This window comes from Ptychodera flava, chromosome 4, assembly GCF_041260155.1.
Source record: "Ptychodera flava strain L36383 chromosome 4, AS_Pfla_20210202, whole genome shotgun sequence".
In the NCBI taxonomy this organism is placed as follows: domain Eukaryota; kingdom Metazoa; phylum Hemichordata; class Enteropneusta; family Ptychoderidae; genus Ptychodera; species Ptychodera flava.
In genome coordinates this window covers 38,912,779-38,929,449 of record NC_091931.1, presented here as the reverse complement: position 1 = coordinate 38,929,449, position 16,671 = coordinate 38,912,779, and the positions used below count along the sequence as shown (strand labels likewise).

The following is a 16,671-nucleotide window of genomic DNA, read 5'->3' as shown; positions in this document are numbered from 1 at the left end:
AGCTGGAGGGTAAAAATCCTGCAATCGATGACATGATATGGATGATTTTTTTTCTAACATTTATGGGTAAAATTTGTATTATAATTCAACTATCACAAAGTTAAGTTACTCTTACGTATACGTTCTTTGACATTTACAGGATAACAATTAGTCTGGGCCATTTTACCTAGAAATTTAATTTCTCCGATACCCCTTAAAGGTGAATGGTTTGTCCCCCTCACGCAGCCCGGAATCCCCGGTTCACAACCTGTGACCCCGGTTGACCCCGTTAGGGAAAACAACAACGTGTGCGGTCGGTCCTAGGGTGACACGTACGTTAACTTTGTCATTTTTCGGCGGTACTGCGAGAACTCTATGAAATCAAGAACATAAACATGTCCACAAAAGCAGCACGTCGTCTGCTGCGCCTGCAAAGCCATCTACCAAACACAAACATCACCGCACGACATCGTCCCAGTGAAACTGCTTCGGTGGAACTCTGTGTAACTGTAGCTGACGGTACCACTCGCGGTGAGAATGTGGGTCAGGCCGATGAACTGGCGTCCAGTCTGAAACGGGTAAGTGTGTTATTTTCAAACATGCACAAGAACATTATCAGCTTGAGTAACCAGTTTGGGTATTCAGGCATGTTATTTGGTAGATACTTTGTGACAAACTTGCATATAAAAGCGAGGGTTTGCTTCAACAACATCACGGGTCAGAGTGCATTTATATACCAATGATAAACTCCTTGCCCATACTAGTATAATTGTACTATCTAAACACTGTCTCATATTGTAATTTCTCTCGGTCTCAATGCAGTCTTTCCCAGTCCGTAGTCAAAAGAAGAACGAAAACGTTTGTCTATCAAGAAAACTCTCCAAGTCACACAAAATTAATGGTGTCTGTTTTATGATTTACAAGGTGGAGAGTGATCTATTTTTGTCCCAAACTCACACTGTATCTGAATATACCGTATTACCGTATTATTATTTAGCGATTAGGCCTATCTGCTAATATTTTCTTATAATTCCTGATACCTTCTGTACAAACGGACTGATGCCAGTAAATTTTAAACAAGAAATACCTGATGCCAAATTCAATAATTTGAATCTGTTTTTAATGCATGAGCAATTGTTGAGTATGGGAAAATGACAGCAAATCAGATGGGTTTATGATCCTTGTCATTTGACTGAAACTAACTGTACCTTTTCCATAATTGCTGCAGCAGTGCCCTTTACATGTATATTGGCAATACATTCAATAAAGAGAACAATATGTAAAAGGGTGTGTAAAATTGTCCAAAGCAATGCTTCTGGTGTTTGTCACATGAGAAACAATCATACTTTCAAAGCAAACATGAACTAAAATAATGATGACATGATCTCATGAATATCAAATATAAGTTGGCTTTATCATAGACAGAGGTTTGTAGTCCTACAAGAATAGCTGTTGACTCATCAGTTTAAATTTCTGGGCAATGTACGAAATTATGTGGCAGCTTTGACATCATGTTTTTTAATTCAATGAGTGTGTCAGTGTGTTTCAAGATGGTGAAGTTAGTGACTTCTCAAATGACACAAAGTTGACAAAGACAGCTAGTGGCTCAGCATTGTCCCTTGTGTATCAAAAAGTGTGAAGCATTTTCAGTACATGTCTACTGATTTGTCAGCTGGTTTTTGCCTTTTTCCTGGCATATTTGATCACTGAGCTTCTTGTGGATATTGCACTTGTACTCACATTGATGAAAAATGTTTGTCTTTCTCAATTCTACTTAATAAGTGAATTTCTTTTCTCTCTCCAAACAGCTTGGTATTACAGATGTTGAAGTCAGAGCACCTCCAACTGGTCTTGAGAATGAGTACAGAACAATCTTGACCGCTGATGCAGTCACTTTTGTGGCAGACCTTGTCAGACATTTCAATTCAGATGTCCAGAAGGTGCTGCTTTTGTGTTTCAATCATTTATTTCATGGGAAACTATAAACATAAACTGTCAATATAGGGTACACACAATGATGCATTTAGATTACCATAGACTGTGGCTATATGCATAAAATGATACATATAAATGCAGTTGTCCTGTAGCTGTACTACTAATCAAGTCTTGCCAAAATCAATATAACAAATTATGTGTTCGTTGTGTTTTTGCATTTAATGAGTGATGCCCTAACCTATATGCAAATTAAGTTATAGAAAATTATGCTAATTCTTATTGTTCTCACTGTTCTTTACTCGTTTATAAGCCTTGCAGATAAATATCATTTGCTCTTTCAAATTGCTAAGCAAGTCTTAATGAATAAATAAAAAATGTATTTAGTCTTTGCTGCAATTTTAGCTCTACTTATCCAGTTGACCTCATTCCTTTTATGAGCAGTTTTTCTGTCTGTATCCTTTGGCTTACGGATGTGTGTCTCTCATCTTTTGTCTCGATTTACAAATTCCTCTGTTTGCACTCAATGTTCTTAAACATGTACCTTGATTTTAGGAGTAACATTTCAACAATCGACAGTTATTTTATTCAACTCAATTCCCTCACACCAGATGCTGACTGCGAGGGTTGTCCGCAAAGCTGAACTTGACACCCGAGGCAGCTTACCAGATTTCTCAGAGGATACCATACACATCAGGGAAAGTTCATGGACGGTGAGACCAGTACCTCCTAGGCTTCAAAACAGACACATTGATCTGGGAGATGTATCACCCAGTAATCAGGAACATTTCTTGAAGGCATTGAAGTCCAAGGCTCAGTGTATCCAGGTAAATAGTAACATACGAACCTGTTCACCCCTGTTTCCTGTGAACAGGTCCACATTCACCATTGATAACAATGAATTTGGACTAAACCATGGCAGTGAAAGGGTTAAAATACATGGACAGTCTATGCAAATGTTTAAATGCAGATGGATACTTACGAAAAGAAGCTAAGATACAGCCAGACAAATTTGTTAAGCAATTCAGAATATGAAAATTGTGAATTATGGGCACATTTTTGTATGAATGATCAGATTACCTGAAATTATCATTGCAAACTAAAAAGGAACACTGTTTTCCATGTTAACAAGTGCCAGAGAAAGGTTTGTCACTTCATGTTGCACTGTGTAAACGTATAAGTTCTAGACGAAAACAAGTTAGAAAAGCAAAAAATTTGTAAGGTTGCCACCAGGACTTAACTTTCACCTCAATTGCCTCAATTAATTTCAGAGTATCTCTGCACAGACTATATGCACCTTGGGAACAGTACCCAGATTCTCAGACTTTCCCAACACTTTTGTGGTCTGCCCGTCGTAGGAGCTCATTTTAAAGTTCTTGGAGTAAGAAAAAATTTTGCCATCTCAGATCTTTGAAAATCTTACAGTACATTTACCAATGATTTTGACGATGAGATACAGCTGGATATTGATACACTACCTAATTAGGTTTGTCAGTTTGCTCGCGAATTTACCCTTTTAGTGGTCAACTTTTACAACTTTGCGCCAACATCAGACAGACTAAAACAGCAGGTGACGCAGCAAGATGTCTGTAAACTAATTTACTATGTAGTATGTTTATATCTTTACAGCAGCTATCAGTTTCAATGGTGACACACACAGAGACTGGTTGCCAAGTTTTACAAGCAGTTCAAATTCACGGAGAGGTGGTAGAACGACGTTACTGCAAATTTAGACTCAGAGGACAGTGTTCTGTGTAGTTGAATATCAATAAAGTTCATGACTTCAAAAATAATAGAGTGATGTGTAAAATGAACAAACTTTACTTTGAACTGCTTGTAAAACTTGGCAACCATTGAAACTGATAGCTGCTGTTTTAGTCTGTCTGATGTTGGCGCAAAGTTGTAAAAGTTGACCACTAAAAGGGTAAATTCGCGAGCAAACTGACAAACCTAATTAGGTAGTGTATCAATATCCAGCTGTATCTCATCGTCAAAATCATTGGTAAATGTACTATAAAATCTGACTTTTCAACAAAGAGTCAAAACAGGCCATTTTGAATTTCAAATATGAGTAGATATTAGGTAATTTCTTGTCCAAAACTTTACACAGTAACCCCTGATTTCATTCTTGCTTTGGTAAGAGAATGAATGAAAGTTTCATATGGAACGTTTGAGCAAAAGTTAATTCTTTCTCTTTTGAGGAGCAATTATACACCGTCAGAATAAAATTTGACAAGAAATGATCATCCCCCTGCAGTGTAGTTACATGTATATGGATCAAATGATGTACCTTCAGTCTACTGTATGTCCATTAGTGCATTGTATATATTAACCCTTCCACCACAATGATTTCACCCAAATGCAATTGTTATCAATGCTGAGTGTAGACTTTATTAAACGGGATAGGGGTGAACACGGTCAAGTTTTATTTAACTGTTAATCTACGACAAAGGCTGTTATGTGTTCTGCCCATCTTTATTAAATACGGGGAGATATTAGATCACACATAGTCCAAGTTGGGCAAAATATTTTCAAATATAAAAAATTAAGCTTGTCTTCTCGACTTTGGTCTTCTGTCTCCCAAAAGAACTCAGAAGTCGAAATATTTCTCTTTCTTACTAAGGAAGCACAATATTCACTGATGGGTCTGAATGCTATTGCTCTCATAGGTTGACTTTGACGACGGTCACTGTCCAACATGGAGGAATCAGCTGTGTGGTATGTATCACATCCACCGGTTTGTCCATGGTAGATACCAAGATGTGCCAGCCCCAAGACAGGCGCCTGTGTTAATGCTCAGACCGAGGGCTTGGAACATGGTGGATCATACAATGATGGTATGTTGAGTGTTAGAATCATTCAAATGTCATTGAATAAGAGTTTTGTTTTGGAAGAAAAGGGAGATACATTGTTTCTGAAATATTGCCAAAGTATATGTTTATCATTTTCCGTTTGATTTATTAGGTATCCAATCATGAAAAGTTTTGTAGTTTTAGTCTGGATCTAGGAGAAAATTCAGAAGAAATTTATGTATTCATCCAGGAATCACAGTGATCATGATTTTAGTGATTTGAGTTGATTTTACATGGTATATCTACAATCACTCACAGGAAATAAGATTTTTCTCATCTGACTCTGATTCTTTGAAAGTTTTACACTGCTAACATGAGAAAAATAATTCCTCACTTGTGTTGCCGGTTGCTGTAGTAACAAAATATCTCTAGATGACATTCCCAATAAGAAACTGTGGTCCCTGTACTAAGCAATGGACTGGTAGACCCCTTGAAGGGGTGTGACCTGAATAAGGTCTTGATGCAAAGTATTTAGATTCCAAGATTTGGATATAAACATTTTATGAAGATCACTTTTAGAATTTTTTTACATGCAGGTACATGGTATTGAAGTTCCAGGGCCGTTGTGGGATTTTGGTCTCATGATTTATCATTTTGGTAAAGTGCTTCTACAGTGTGAAAGTGGACCTTTCTTCTATCTTTCAAAGGTAGGCACCATCTTTCCTGTCGTCTGCTCCTGTACATTCACCTAGTTATCATATCTTTTCAAATATTAATTCATAATGATATTGTATTTATACATGTAATCAGTGAAATACCACAATGCATTCCTCTTTGTTAGTAAAAGAAATAATGTAGTGGGTGTATGCAGGTGATTATGTTGATATCAAAGATAATTTTTGCGGATTTGTTATTGCATGCTATCTTCCTTCATTGAAATGGTTGATTACGGTAAAAATTACAAATGACCTCAAAAGAGAGATAAAACTGCAGCAAGTGTGAAGGAATACAGTAAAAAATTGGCCGACTAGTGGGAAATACAGTACTCGTTAAAATAAAGAGCAAAGTAAAAACAAATACAGTAAAATACTAACCGACCAGCGGGAGATAAAACACTTGCAAAGCAGAGACTAAAAAGCGCAGACGTTTCGGGTGCAACCCTTCGTCAGTACTAAAAACTCGCTAGGGAAACGTGAAAACACAAGAAAGAAAAACAGCCAATCAAACAAGGGAACGATCAAACGCGTTAAATATGCATTCATACCGGCTGGTGCCAGAGTACCGAGTTTAAAAATAGTGGCCTGTTCGAGTTTATGGCGGGTAGAGTCTGTGGTGGAGATTATAGCAGACACTGCCATGTCGGACCGACCGCGGTGGGGTGGTGTACAAAAATGCTTGGCCACCGGATATGCGAGCTTGTTGTCGGTCACAGTGCGAAGATGTTCAGCAAAGCGATCGCCTAAGCGACGCTTTGTTTCGCCAATATATAGCACCTGCCCACATACTTTTACAACCAATTCATTCAGGGCCCGCGTGGTAGAGTCAGAGTCATGTTTCTGGCGTGTTCACATGCACGTCGGCTAATATCATCTATTGCATCAAATGCAGACGCTGCAGCATGCTATATATTGGCGAAACAAAGCGTCGCTTAGGCGATCGCTTTGCTGAACATCTTCGCACTGTGACCGACAACAAGCTCGCATATCCGGTGGCCAAGCATTTTTGTACACCACCCCACCGCGGTCGGTCCGACATGGCAGTGTCTGCTATAATCTCCACCACAGACTCTACCCGCCATAAACTCGAACAGGCCACTATTTTAAACTCGGTACTCTGGCACCAGCCGGTATGAATGCATATTTTAACGCGTTTGATCGTTCCCTTGTTTGATTGGCTGTTTTCTTTCTTGTGTTTTCACGTTTCCCTAGCGTGTTTTTAGTACTGACGAAGGGTTGCACCCGAAACGTCTGCGCTTTTTAGTCTCTGCTTTGCAAGTGTTTTATCTCCCGCTGGTCGGTTAGTATTTTACTGTATTTGTTTTTACTTTGCTCTTTATTTTAACGAGTACTGTATTTCCCACTAGTCAGCCAATTTTTTACTGATTACGGTATTTGCTCACTTGAAAACTGTGTTCAGGCAGATAAAGTGCCGAATTTGCTGTTTAATTGACAGGTAATTTTGATACTTTGTTTGAGGACTCCAAAAATGAGGGGTCATATTTCTCTTCCATAGTTGTTTGAGCTAATAGTTCAATTCACAATTTTTGTCAGAAAATATTGTAAAGAAAGTTTTGTCACTTTCTGTTGTATTCACAAATTCACAGAAATGATAAGGTTAATGCACTCTTTGCTATGCTTCCCCGTAGAGTTTATGTATCTTTCTCTTTTTTTTAGTTGGAAGGCTACAAAGAAGCTAGGCTATGGAATGAGATATTTGTATGGTCTGAACAAAGGGTGAGAAATGAATTATGTCTTGCATTTGGTTTGATTATCGTCCTTTTTGTCACCAAACAAAGCACATTGCTGAAAAGAAAAGAATTTTTTCACCCTGCAACTGGACCAAAATATATTCACCAAAACTGTACCAATAATGCATTAGCTCAGAAACCATGGGGAGAAGATATAATAAGCAAACCAAAATAAAAGCACAAAATTTGCACTTGTTGAAAAATTAAAAGAAAAGCAATAATTATTTAGCAAAGTTAAAAGTTAAATAGGAACAAAAGTTTCTTGAAATCGCAAAGAGACAAATAATGTTTACGTTTGTTAAGTATCAAGCAAATAATATAGTAATATCTTCTGCTGAAACATTTAGAAGAGAAAAAAATGTTTGTTTTCTTTCCTGTACTTGAAAGGAAATTAATACTTTAACAACAGAACAACCTGAAAAAGGTGAAATTAATTAAAGTGACAATCTACTTGCTGTTTGCCTTCCTTACGCCATCTTAACAAAAAAGTACATACATGTGTAATATTACATGTAATACAAATATAATATTAATGTAATATTTGAGCAGCTTCAATGAATGCCCTCACACTTGTCGACATGAGAAGTGTTTAATTTTCATGAATCTTATTGGTTGATTCAGTAGACTTTTGCCACATTCAAAGCAGTCAGCACTGGTGGAATTTTTGATACTCTACCACTGCTCTTTACAGTTGGGCTTGCCACATGGTTGCATGAAGGCCTGTGTTTTAATTGAGAATCTGCTATCCTCATTTGAGATGCATGAAATCCTGTACGAACTGCGTGACCACTCTGCTGGACTCAACTGTGGTATTTGGGACTACTCGGCATCATTCATAAACAAGTTTGGTGAGAACGCTTAAATTGTGAAATGATAATTGATGTTAGCTTTCAAATAAATACAGTTTCATTCATATTACGAAATTGACACTTTCATAGATATGCAAAACTAACTTATTTTTCTCGTGTTGTAATTGTATTAGTTCATGCGTATTTTCAAAACTTACATTTCAGAACTGCTATAAACATTTTGTGATACAGTATATACGTTTCATATATTTTCAAATATTTTTAGTGAGCTCTTAGTTTTAAAAGTTATTTTACCCCTTTTTTCCGAGGACACTGAGTAATGTACATTACATGCCAGACTTGTTTTTCATGAGAAAAACTGCACATGGATTTTGTCTGGCATACACTGGCGATACAAAAAAATTAACATCACACTGCTGTCTGTTGTGTAGGGATTTTCTCACAGAGCAAGATATCTGGTTGGAGACGACCCTAAGTAGGATTTTAAAACATGAAATATTTGCATAACGGTAGAGACTTCAATGCCTACAGCCAGCTGGCCTGGGGAAAAGGTCGGCCCTTTTTTGCATGTTCAATACGGAAAATATCCATGATGAATCAGAGCAAGAACACTTCAATATTTTTTTCAACCCTACACTTTTTCCTTTTTCAGGTCACAGGGCAGATTTTCTGCTGCCTGACAGAAATAAATATGTAAACATGGAAAAGCATTTTTTGAAGAGTTACATGGATTTGGTGATTCAGACGTGTCATAAACGTGGTTGCCATGCAACAGGAGGAATGTCAGCGTTACTGGTGCCAGATAAAAACTTGTCAAACTATCATGACGTAATACAGAAAACTACAAGGTATTGATTTGTATTCAAAAAAGATATCCACAGAATAATGAAAACAGAGGTTTCTCATTTTATCTGTTTAGGTAATTTCCATAAACATTTTCACATTTCAAGTTGTCTACAGAGGGTGTAAAAACGCTGGTTCAGGGAATAATTACCGTTCTGTTTATTAGATTATTGCCTCATTCTCAGAAGCTTTTTGAATAATGTAGGTATAAAAATGTGAAAAAAGCAGAAAAAAGTCATGTACATGTAATTATATTGCTCAATAAATAAAAAATTTCAATATTTTTGGCCCATGTTGAAGTCATAGAAGACACTTTCCACCTAATGCCATTAATTTGTGCTTTTATTCTCATCAGTGATTAAAAATCTTTAAGAACTACTGTTTAATTTTTTTCCTGAATTTTTCCTTGCATTTTATTTTTGCAGTGCTAAGTTGAAAGAAATACAGGCGGGAGTGGATGGATTTTTGGTTTATGATGATAAACTTATTGAACCAATGCAAAAAGTAAGGTTTGACTCATTATCCCAAATTAAATTCATATTCAGTTTTTAGCTCATATTTGGTATGTATATAAATAACACAAAGAGCTTATATGGTGAGTCGGTGGTGTCTATATGTCTGTATGTATGTGCGGATGTATGTCTGTCTGTCTGTCTGTCTGTATGTATGTATGTATGTATGTATGTATGTATGTATGTATGTATGTGCGGATGTATGTCTGTCACACGCAAAAGCTCCCAAACCGCCGCACCTACCATCACAGTATTTGGTGTACAGGTAGACCCAGGGGTTGAGATGTGATGTTGTTCAAATGAACAAGTCAGTGTCAAAAATATGCAAATGAGGTAAGAAAAAGGGGAAATCCTGCAAATGTGCGGGAGTGCATGGTGGCATTAACTGAAACAGCCCACACATCTGAGTTGGAGATTCTGTAATCTCTAACCTATTTGTATGCAGTGTACCTATTATGTGTAGGAGTGGTGGCAGTGACTGAAACAGGCTACTCCACTGACCTTGAGTCGTTTCCTGTCATTGTTCATGAACTGATACATATTGGCAGACCTGCTGAAACCATGAAGGACTGTGTTGAAACATTCCTCTGCTAAGCCTGTTCCTAAAGTTGACCTCCAGTAACCAAAGTTTCAGACCTTATTTACTTTCGTCATTCTTGTTTTTCTGGTTAAAGTATTTCTTGATGGACCAATTCAAACCAAATATGAGCACACTGTCCTTGACGGTATTTTTAAACAGTGTTTTAGTTTTCTAGCATTAGATGGATACCCTTTCAATGAATTAATTATTATCTCTTTCTCTGCATCTCTTTTTCTTGTTTCTCCAAACAGCTCTTTGAGGAGTACGCACCATCAGACAACCAGTATAACATCAAGAGATTGGACGTGCAAGTTACACCAAAAGATCTCCTTCTTATGCCAAAGGTAAGTGTCTAGAAAAATCCAGTACACATTATCTCAGCGTGAAAAATGAACATTAAAATTAGTATCGTTGTATTTGCACATTATCTGTAGGACAAAAAGTCCAGTCTTTCTGTGGGATGGAGTTTTGAGTTTTGACATAATGGACATTTTTTATTCCAATCAATGGAATGGATATCTTGATTTGCTTAGCTCATCATCATTTTTGTATCTTTTGAGAAAAAGTATGTTATTACCTAAAAAATAATATGCCATAACTGTTCATGTTAATTATAAAGATTACAATATCTGCAAATAGTAGTAGCTGAGGGTGTATGCACCATTTACTTTTTCCAGTAACATTTTTACACCATGGCTCATGTCCAGTGGAGAATTTTTTTCAATCAGTTTTCTTCATGGCAATGTAATTTTAACAGTACAGTAGACAGAGAGTAGAGGTGGCTGTAGATTGTTAAAAAGCATTGCTTCTTTGGTGACTTTCTCTGACAGGGAGGCGTAACCTTTGAAGGTCTGAAGCATAACATCGCTGTTGGAATTCTATTCATCGACGCTTGGTTTCATGGTAAGATGTTTAAAAATTTACATGAGAACTCTTCCGTTGAGAAAAAAACAATGCTTTTAATTACACAAAGAGTATTCTTGTAGATAGTAGTGTACAACAAACAGTCAGTGAAGTTAGTTATCCTATCTGCACTTTATTCCTGATAATGCATTAATTGAACACTGCTTTACTAGTAAGTAATAATGTAGCATGTCATGTTTATCATCACATACAGTTGTTGTTGAGAGTCTGGGTCACCATTTACATGTATTATCTTATTCAGGGAAAGGACACTTTTTCTACAAAGGCGCTGTTGAAGATTCAGCCACAGCTGAGATTTCTAGATCACAGGTACAGCAGTAAGATTTCATTAAATGTGACTGTCATTTGACAAAATATATCCTTATCCTGCAAACAACTTATCAAATTGGATATCTAAGTATTACAGTGGTCCCTGAATATCTGAATATTACAGCAGTGCCTGAGTATTACGGTGGTCCCTGAATATTTGCTTACTACAGTGGTGCAAGAATATCTAAATATGAGAGTGGTCCCTGAATATCTAAGTATTATACAGTGGTGCTTGAATATCTAGCATTACAATGGTTCCTGAATATCTGATTACTTCCGAGGTCTCTGTTAATGTCAATGTATTATAGTGGTCCCTGGATATCTAAGTGTTACAGTGCGGTCCCTCAATGCCCAAGTATTAACAGTGGTCCGTGAATATATTTAAGTATGACATAGGTGCATGAATATCTAAGTGTTACAATAGTGCCTGAATATCCCAGTATTACAGTGGTCCCTTCTATTCAGCAGTTTGCCTCCAACTCAAGATCTACAAGTCAATTTTGGCATTTCTTAAAATTTTTGATGAGAAAGTGCAAGTGCAACAGGGTAGTTGTCAATTTTAATCAGCCTTGCAAACCACAGTCAAGACTTATTCATGTACAATTGATATTTTATATTATCATTTTGTGACATTTGTTGACCAGCAAAAGGTACTACTACAGATAGTCAGGTTTGTTGCTCACTGCACCAAAGGTGCTATCGTGATGAAATTTGATTGTTTCAACAATTTGATTGCCTAAATAAAGCAGTATAACTGCATCTGCCCAAAATTCTGTTGTTTTGTGTACTTGTGTAGGTATGGCAGTGGATACGACACCAGGCTAGACTAGAGGATGATGGGAAATTGATTACATATCAACTGGTTGCAGATCTTGTCGTCGTCTTCATCAACAGTCAGATGCAGACTTCAAATTATGCCACATTGGCCGACAGGAAGCATCTACGCACTGCCTCTGAAATATTCCTGGAAATTGTTGCCAAAAGAGATTTCCCAGAATTCATCACAACATACCTGAATTTAGAACACGCCTTCCTGAAAGGAATGCACTGATTGGCCAGTTCACAAATTGTGAACTTGAAGACCAGCATTACAATGGAGGACTGCAAATTTTGACCTCAAGCATTTTAAAATGTTAAGCAATCAAATGGCAAGGAGCCAGGGGATATGTGGCGTGTAATAGTACAGGGGTAGATTTGTTTGACAATACCTACCATGGTAGTTTTCATATGATGAAAACAAATTTAGATTTGAACCATGCCAAACAAATATTGTTTGGACCATGTTAAAAATTTGAAAGGTTAAAAAAATCATAATGGGTTGCAAGGTTGGTAGTGTGATGTGGGCTATACACTGATATTATTGACATTGATGATAATAAACATCTTTTTGAAATTTGTATTAGAATTTATCACAGAGTAAATTAACATGTCAAGGAAACCAAAGATAAGGGAAAATCCATTTCATTGTGGTGGGTGGGGGAAATGGGTAGGGCAGCAAATGTTTTTGTCAACAATGCATCAAATTTTTTTTTTTTGTGGGTGAAGAAGCAATGCAAATCTGCTGTAACTAACGATTTTTTCCCCCCAAGCCATCACAGGATCAAATTACTGTGCTGAAAATTTTTCCACACATTACTTTTCAAGTCAAGGGCAACTTTGGAAGAAACGGACAGTGGCTATAATGACATCAGCACCATGGACAATTGCATGGGATGAAATGCTCATGACAAACACGTTTATCTGTACAAAAATGCTGATTTTATTTGTCTTTTGTAGCTTACAATGAAACACAGTATATCGCCTGTCTGTTTGAATGGCAGACATGAGTAAAAGTCATAAAAAAGGCCCTGAAAATCTACAAAGGCTAGAAGAAATATGAGAAAGTATACAGGGGAGAAAAAAATGATGACAGATTCTCTGCTGAGAGGCAGTAAGAAGACTTCAATGCCCTACACTTAAGCTGAAAGGTTTTATCGCATTCATGTCTCTAGAGGGTGCTGTACTCAACACCACTCTTTACAAACTCTATGGGATCATGAAGCTGGGAGATAATATGCTAGGAGGGGGAAATTTGTATTATTTGAAGTTACAGAGCTCAATATCTGAGGATGAAAGACCTCTTGTATTTACATCAATGTCATACATAGACACATAGTTGCAAACCTGTTCCCCTCAGAACAGGTAAAAACAGCACCTTCAGAGCTCGTACAAGTATGATGGCTGCATTGAATGCATCTTCTGAAAATGTACAAATATATTTTTTGTTGATCGTGGTTTTCTCATGTAGGCAAACTTGGAACAGTATACCTTGTTCTTCTTGTGCAAGCTACAGTACTATTTTACCCAGCACAAAAAAACGGTTTGGGTTTCATTATTGTACAAGTGTAAGTTTTATTTTCATTCTCACATTCGCAGCAAAAGTTTTGTATACCTGATAGCAAAATTATTTGATCAAATAAAAGAAAAAAGAGTGAATTTATCAGCAACTACATTTTACACAATTGTTAAATTTATACAATGAGAGTCCAACCCTGTTTAAGTTTTCCCCCAACCCTGCAATGTTGATCACCCAAGTTTCCCTTCCAATGATCGAAGCATTTGCCACAAATCCCCATCTTTCCCGGCCACAAACATGCGTCAGATTTACATTTTATGCTTGCAACCAACCACCCCACCCTCCTTTAATCTTAGTACCTTCCCAGATTTAGCCTATGGCAGATAAGTCTCTGTGGTTTATTCCACAGGGAAAAATGACGGCAGCAGGATAAACTGAAAGATCCAGTATAGTCAACACAAAATTTGAAAAACTTCAATTAAATTCCATTGTTTTATATACATCCAAAGCCGTCTGACAGTGTAGAGCCTGAGCTTTGTGAAATTAAACGTTGTACATTCCTGGAGAGGGTGGAAATTACGCAACCCGCTTTCAATTTGTTCCATAATTCTGTCATAGTCAAATCTGGTATTCTCTCAAAATTTAACCATCAGAGACCACCACTTAGGTGTGATTTTACACCATTTACAGAATTAGATATAGTTGATATTGGAAAAAAATTTGTTGGAGCAGAGGTGAAAACTATGGCAACCATTATGGGAATAGACGCCTCTTTGAGAGGCAGGAGACTTGTTGCCTACGGCTTACATCTCATCACTGATCAAAGAATGGAGAAGCATGTAACACTGTATTTGTGAGGTACTGGTGCTTGTGAAGGAATTCATATTCTATCATGTAATTCGTGTAAAAAAAAATAGAAGTCTGTCCACTGACCATCTTCCTGTTCTGTGTTCAAGACATTTGGCATAGAAACAGATTTTTGCATCTGTGACCAGAAAAAAAGTTACGGTACCTACATGTTAAGAAATAAAAACGAAGGGGCTTGCCACTTAAAAGGTGAGTATCTCATGAAAACTAAAGCAATGTACAGTATCAAAATAATGTGGCTATAATGCTACAAAATATTTAGTACTTCTACTTGTAAATTCTGCAACATGACCATCTAAAGAATCTGTTTTTAAAGTCATGCGTTTACCAATTTCTCGGTTTTAGACTCGTATTGAGATTTGTCATTCACATTTCCTTTACCCTGTTATCAATTGCAATCTTCTTTGTGACCAAAACATTACTCAATACATCCTTACAAAATAAAGACAGGGTCAAAAGTTCTGGAGGGGTATACATTAGCAATATACTTTAGCAATTGGTTTATGCTTTCAAAATTAAGCAAGATTTCATCTTAAGGAAGCTGAAAGATATCATCACGATTTTTGAGAGGGACGGGATTTAATTCAGCAAAAATTTTGCAAACAAGTGCTCATTAAAGGCATGTTCAGAACAGCCTACAGAAGGTTCGGTGAACAACCTGGATTTTGGCAAATGTGCATCCAATGGGAATAGCTACCATTCAAATAATGTGTGCTTGTTCAACGCTTTGAACCCGGCATGGAAAAAAAATGTCCATATGATGTCATAGGTCACCAGGGGGTCAGGATGCAAAGGGTTAACAAGAGAGCAAATGTGGATTATATGTTATCAGTGTTTACAGTAAAGGGGATTGGAATAAATTTAAAACGGCAAAGTGTATGCAATTCTGTGACTTAAAAATATGAACCCAGAGACCGAGATTCTACTAGTCTATTTCAAATGCATGGTTGGGATTTAAGAATTGAAAAGTATCGACACACGAATCTTTCTGGAAATGGCTACATAGCTCACACCTCAATTTACCAATTGCATTGAGAATACTTGCAAATCACAAGTTTTTGTGGTAACCCAAGCTGAAACAGGAAATACTTGGCAGAGTAATGAAGTCCGTCTTCAGTGCAGTTCCACCCCTTTCACCAACAAAGATTTGGTACAATTCCATTGTCTTCTAGCCGATAGCTTGGACGTTCATATGAGAAATGGGGACAAAAGTGATATGAGACTGTCCTTGGCAAACCCATGGTGTGTATTCTGAATCACAAGGTTTTGGCTTTAGGGAGCTGAACAGGTATGCACTGGTAAAATTGTAGTACAAGAAGAAACAGGTAATGCCCATCTAGCTCAAGCAGTGATCATTCATCTTTGGCTGTTACATGCTAACAACAGATAGTTTTAAGCAAGGTTTTAATGAGCCATCTTCACCTACAAACTCTCTCACAGCCCCTTGTTGGCTACATGTGCCCTTTATACTTAGCCAAGTATTCGAGCAAAGGATTGCTTTCCTGGACTGTCAGCCTCTCTTCATCCAGCTAGACTATTGAGGATGCATCAATGATGGGGCAAAAATCAGAGCAATGTTTAGAACAAGGAGTTGTGATAAGAGTCTGTGGTATGCAGTCTGTGTTAACCACAGTAGGGTTTGAGGCAAACACTATTTTGGCCATCACCCCATCCCACTTTGTATATCACTGGAGTTTTGTTTGGGAATAGGAGAAATGTAGCAGAGGTTCTTAGACTAATTATCTGTGTATCCAAACCTCAACACACTGGAATGGACTTATCTTTGACACTTGGTTTAACCTCATAGAACTGCATGGTGAAAGGGCTGAACTAGCTTTAGGACAGACAGAAAAGTGTTTTAAACCAGGGACAGGTCTTGGTGGGGCTAATTATGTACAGTTGCAAACACTCGGCACCACTCTGGCGAGCTCTATGAGTCGACAAAGATTACTGGCAGAACCATCACACTATGATGAAATTGAGTTGGCCTGTGGAGTTGGCTGCACTGGTGGATTCTCGCTCTCTATGTCTTGTTTGAGGGCGTCCTTGGGTCCGTCCTTGGCGACTTCTTTAGATCGTCTTTGGAACAGTCCTTAGAGTCGTCGGTGGGGCCATCGGCTGTACTGTCTTCCTGGGCTGGCATGAATACTGTAGCATGGTGGAACAGTTGGTGGCAGTTCTTCTGATACTCCGCGGCGTCTGATTCCACTTTGAAGGTGTCGCATAGCAAGTGTAATACTTTTGTACAATTCTGGAAGAAACGCAAAATATAGTAGATAATATTCAAATTTTAACACATCTGTGCTTTGAGGCTGTACACAA

General features: G+C 37.5%; 2 protein-coding genes across 2 annotated transcripts in view; one reads left to right on the top strand and one right to left on the bottom strand.

Moving 5' to 3' along the window:
- Positions 1 to 138: 138 nt before the first annotated feature.
- On the top strand, positions 139 to 13,633 carry LOC139131708 (malate synthase-like). Its single transcript, XM_070697899.1, has 13 exons — positions 139 to 557; positions 1,788 to 1,919; positions 2,523 to 2,738; positions 4,581 to 4,748; positions 5,300 to 5,410; positions 7,097 to 7,156; positions 7,862 to 8,018; positions 8,632 to 8,827; positions 9,248 to 9,326; positions 10,166 to 10,258; positions 10,745 to 10,817; positions 11,080 to 11,147; positions 11,944 to 13,633. Exons 1-13 carry the CDS (start codon positions 375 to 377, stop codon positions 12,196 to 12,198), a joined length of 1,791 nt encoding a protein of 596 aa, XP_070554000.1. The 5' UTR covers positions 139 to 374; the 3' UTR covers positions 12,199 to 13,633.
- LOC139131707 (N-alpha-acetyltransferase 15, NatA auxiliary subunit-like) overlaps positions 12,883 to 16,671 on the bottom strand; it is a 33,962-nt gene continuing 30,173 nt past the window's right edge. The window contains exon 18 of the mRNA XM_070697898.1: positions 12,883 to 16,600. Coding sequence (XP_070553999.1) covers positions 16,373 to 16,600 — 228 coding nt within the window. The 3' untranslated portion in view covers positions 12,883 to 16,372. The remainder of the gene's footprint in view (positions 16,601 to 16,671) is intronic.

What these genes read in the sequence shown, in the direction of transcription:
- LOC139131708 (XM_070697899.1), top strand. Translation starts at nt 375, where the DNA reads ATGTCCACAAAAGCAGCACGTCGTCTGCTGCGCCTGCAAAGCCATCTA. An exon ending in CATCGACGCTTGGTTTCATG is followed by an intron (nt 10,818 to 11,079) that starts GTAAGATGTTTA and finishes TATCTTATTCAG; the next exon opens with GGAAAGGACACTTTTTCTAC. An exon ending in CTGAGATTTCTAGATCACAG is followed by an intron (nt 11,148 to 11,943) that starts GTACAGCAGTAA and finishes GTACTTGTGTAG; the next exon opens with GTATGGCAGTGGATACGACA.